Source organism: Capsicum annuum, chromosome 7 (genome assembly GCF_002878395.1).
Source record: "Capsicum annuum cultivar UCD-10X-F1 chromosome 7, UCD10Xv1.1, whole genome shotgun sequence".
Lineage (NCBI taxonomy): Eukaryota > Viridiplantae > Streptophyta > Magnoliopsida > Solanales > Solanaceae > Capsicum > Capsicum annuum.
This window is the reverse complement of record NC_061117.1, coordinates 142,862,136-142,865,227: the sequence shown is the minus strand read 5'-3', so window position 1 is coordinate 142,865,227 and position 3,092 is coordinate 142,862,136. Positions and strand designations below refer to the sequence as shown.

General features: G+C 33.7%; 1 protein-coding gene across 1 annotated transcript; it reads left to right on the top strand.

The window, feature by feature from the left end:
- Positions 1-671: 671 nt before the first annotated feature.
- Positions 672-2,189, top strand: LOC124885788. Its single transcript, XM_047394036.1, has 3 exons — positions 672-993; positions 1,336-1,444; positions 2,159-2,189. Exons 1-3 carry the CDS (start codon positions 672-674, stop codon positions 2,187-2,189), a joined length of 462 nt encoding a protein of 153 aa, XP_047249992.1.
- Positions 2,190-3,092: the final 903 nt, after the last annotated feature.

The following is a 3,092-nucleotide window of genomic DNA, read 5'->3' as shown; positions in this document are numbered from 1 at the left end:
CCAGCAGAAGGCGAAAGATACTATTTGAGATTTTTATTGAATCACGTACCAGAGCCAACATCATTTGAAAACTTATTATCTGTTAATGGAAGGAGATGTGAAACGTTCAAGGAAGCTGAAAAAGAAAGAGGTTTACTAGAATCAGATAATAGCATTTCTAAATGCTTACGTGATGCCGTAGTCTTCAAAATGCCATCGGCTTTGAGAAATTTATTTGCAACAATTTTGGTTCATTTAATCCAACAAATGTTAGAATGCTCAGGGATACATATTATGATGACATGTCGGAAGATTTTAAGAGAATACATGAAAATTCTCCTACTGCTCAACTTCAATGCACATTGAAAAGCATAAATCATTTCTTAGAGAGCATAGGTAAGAGAATTGAAAATTATGACATTCCTAAAATTGAGCAGAGGTTGGAAGATGGAATTATATCAGAATGCAGAGAAATACGAGAAGAAAAATCTATAGTAGTGTCTCCGGAAGACTTGGATGCACAGACGAAGCTAAATCCTGAACAAGTATAAGTTTTCAAGATCATATTGGAAAGGATTGAGTCTGGACAATCAGGATTATTCTTTGTCGATGGACCTGGAGGGACTGGAAAAACATTCTTATATAGTGCATTACTTGCAAATATCATATCAAGAGGCATAATAGTGTTAGCAATGACAACAAGTGGTGTAGCAGCAACTCTTTTATTAGGAAGCCGTATGGCTCATTCTAGATTTGAGATACCACTTCAGACAACTGATGCAATTGTCACACGTATGTCAAAGCAAAGCGGTAGAGCTAAATTAATTCAAAAAGCCAAGCTAATTATTTGGGACAAAGCACCTATGGCTAGCCGTCGGACAATTAAAACAGTTGATAGGAGCTTCAGAGATATACTGGACATTAATGAACCGTTTGGTGTAAAAATAATGGTTTTCGGAGGTGATTTCCGGCAAGTACTACCAGTAATTCCAAAATCTACAAGAGCTGAAATAGGTAATGCAAGTTTGGTAAAATTATACTTATGGCATCGCATGGAAAAGATTAATTTAACAAAAAATATGAGAGCAAGAACAGATCCATCTTTCAGTGAATTCTTACTGCGTATAGGTAATGAGGAGGAGCCTACAATAAGACATGATTTGGTACGTCTTCCAAAAGAACTGGTTATTCAAAATACGAGCAGTTCTACTGATGAAGATACATTAGTAAAATAAATATTTACGTCGATGGATAAAAATGCAAGTTGTGCAAAATACATGACAGAACGGGCTATCCTAGAAAGCAGAAATAAATACGTTGATCAACTAAATGAAATGTTAATTTTTAGATTTCCAGGTGAAAGCAGAACGTTTCTGAGTTTTGACTCTACAGAAGATGATACTAACAATTATTATCAGGAAGACTACTTAAATACTCTCACACCAAACGGTCTGCCTCCACACAGGTATGCTCTTATATGTTTACAAATAATCAAATTTTCCATTTAGTAACAATTATGTATTTTCCAGATTTTGGATTAATCTACCAAAACTAAATCTATTTTAGAATTTTTGCTTGAAACTTATTATTAAAATTCTTCACATTATCATTCTTATTACATTTTATTGATTTGAAAATTGGTTTTGAAAAAAAATGCCCCTATCATGTTATTAAGAAATTTGGATGCTTCCAATGGCTTATGTAATGGCACAAGAATGATATGTAGAGGCTTTGACAAAAACGTCATACATGCAGAAATAATGATTGAGCGAAATTCTTTCAAGCATGTGTTTATCCTACGAATCCAGCTATCACCTCCCAAAAATAAAGGTTACCCGTTCAAGTTTATTAAAAAATAATTTTCAGTATGACTATGCTGTTCAATGACGGTAAACAAAGCACAAGGACCGACAATACCAACTGTTGGATCGTACTTGCCACAACACATTTTTTCACATGGACAGCTATACGTTGCACTCTCAAGAGGAATATCAATGTCAACGACAAAGGTTTTAGTCATGACAGAGAAGCCAAAGTGAAGAAAAGGAACATACACTAAAAACATCGTCTACAAAGAGATATTAGGTAAGATACAACACATCAAATTACCTGATACAAATTTTTTTTTACAACTCCTAATATATTATTATTGACTCACCTCAACTCTTTATATTCGCAGGTTCAGGAGATACACAATTACATTAGATTGAGCTATTGTGATAAAGTAATGATGGATAATTTTTGTCTAGCTATCTAAGTTCTATGTCTCATACCACTGAGATAACTCTTTTTAATTGCTATGCCAACTTAAAAGCTATTTTGTTTTTGTTTTTTGTTTGTTTGTTTGTGGTTTACTGTTCAATTACCATTGCTTACATTCTTAGTTCATCTACTTTTTCTATTCCTGTTTGCATATATCAATATAAGGATGAATCATATAGAAAACTGCAAGAACAACTAGAACACGTGAATCAGCAAACACCAATATCGATAATAGTTCTCTAACCAACTAATTTTAAGCTTGAACCTGCTAAAAGCTAACAGAGAATAGTGCTTGTAAGCATCTTGCATTAGTTCATTGTATCTATAGTAGTAATCAAAAGAAAGTAAAACATCACATCTTATAAAATGTTCGTATCACAGTAAAGCTAACCTAACCCATCACATCAGTTTCCAAGGAGTAGCACATGCAACTTATGCTTGCTGCTCAAGATTACAGTTACCTCGCTGCACATTCAATAGGATTAAAATAAATAACAATGAAAGAAAACAATAGTTTAAATTACTAAGACACACAAAACTAAAATCATATTGGCACCAAAAAATGAACTATACCAACTACCAACAATCTCTAGACGATAACATCCACGCATATGATATATTTTAGCAAAAATAGAGTTAATCTCCTTAGACGATACAGGGAAAATAATGCAGGCAATGGGAAGACTCAGAAAACAAAAGGCAACTGAATGCTTAGGAAAATCGTATCACATACCTTTGCAAAAGTCTGTCTTGAAAGCCTTGACAATAAACTATGTTTGAGTGAAGAGACTGACTGAGAAACCACTAAAAACCAAACCATAGTTCCAAGTATTACACTATACCAAGGCCGA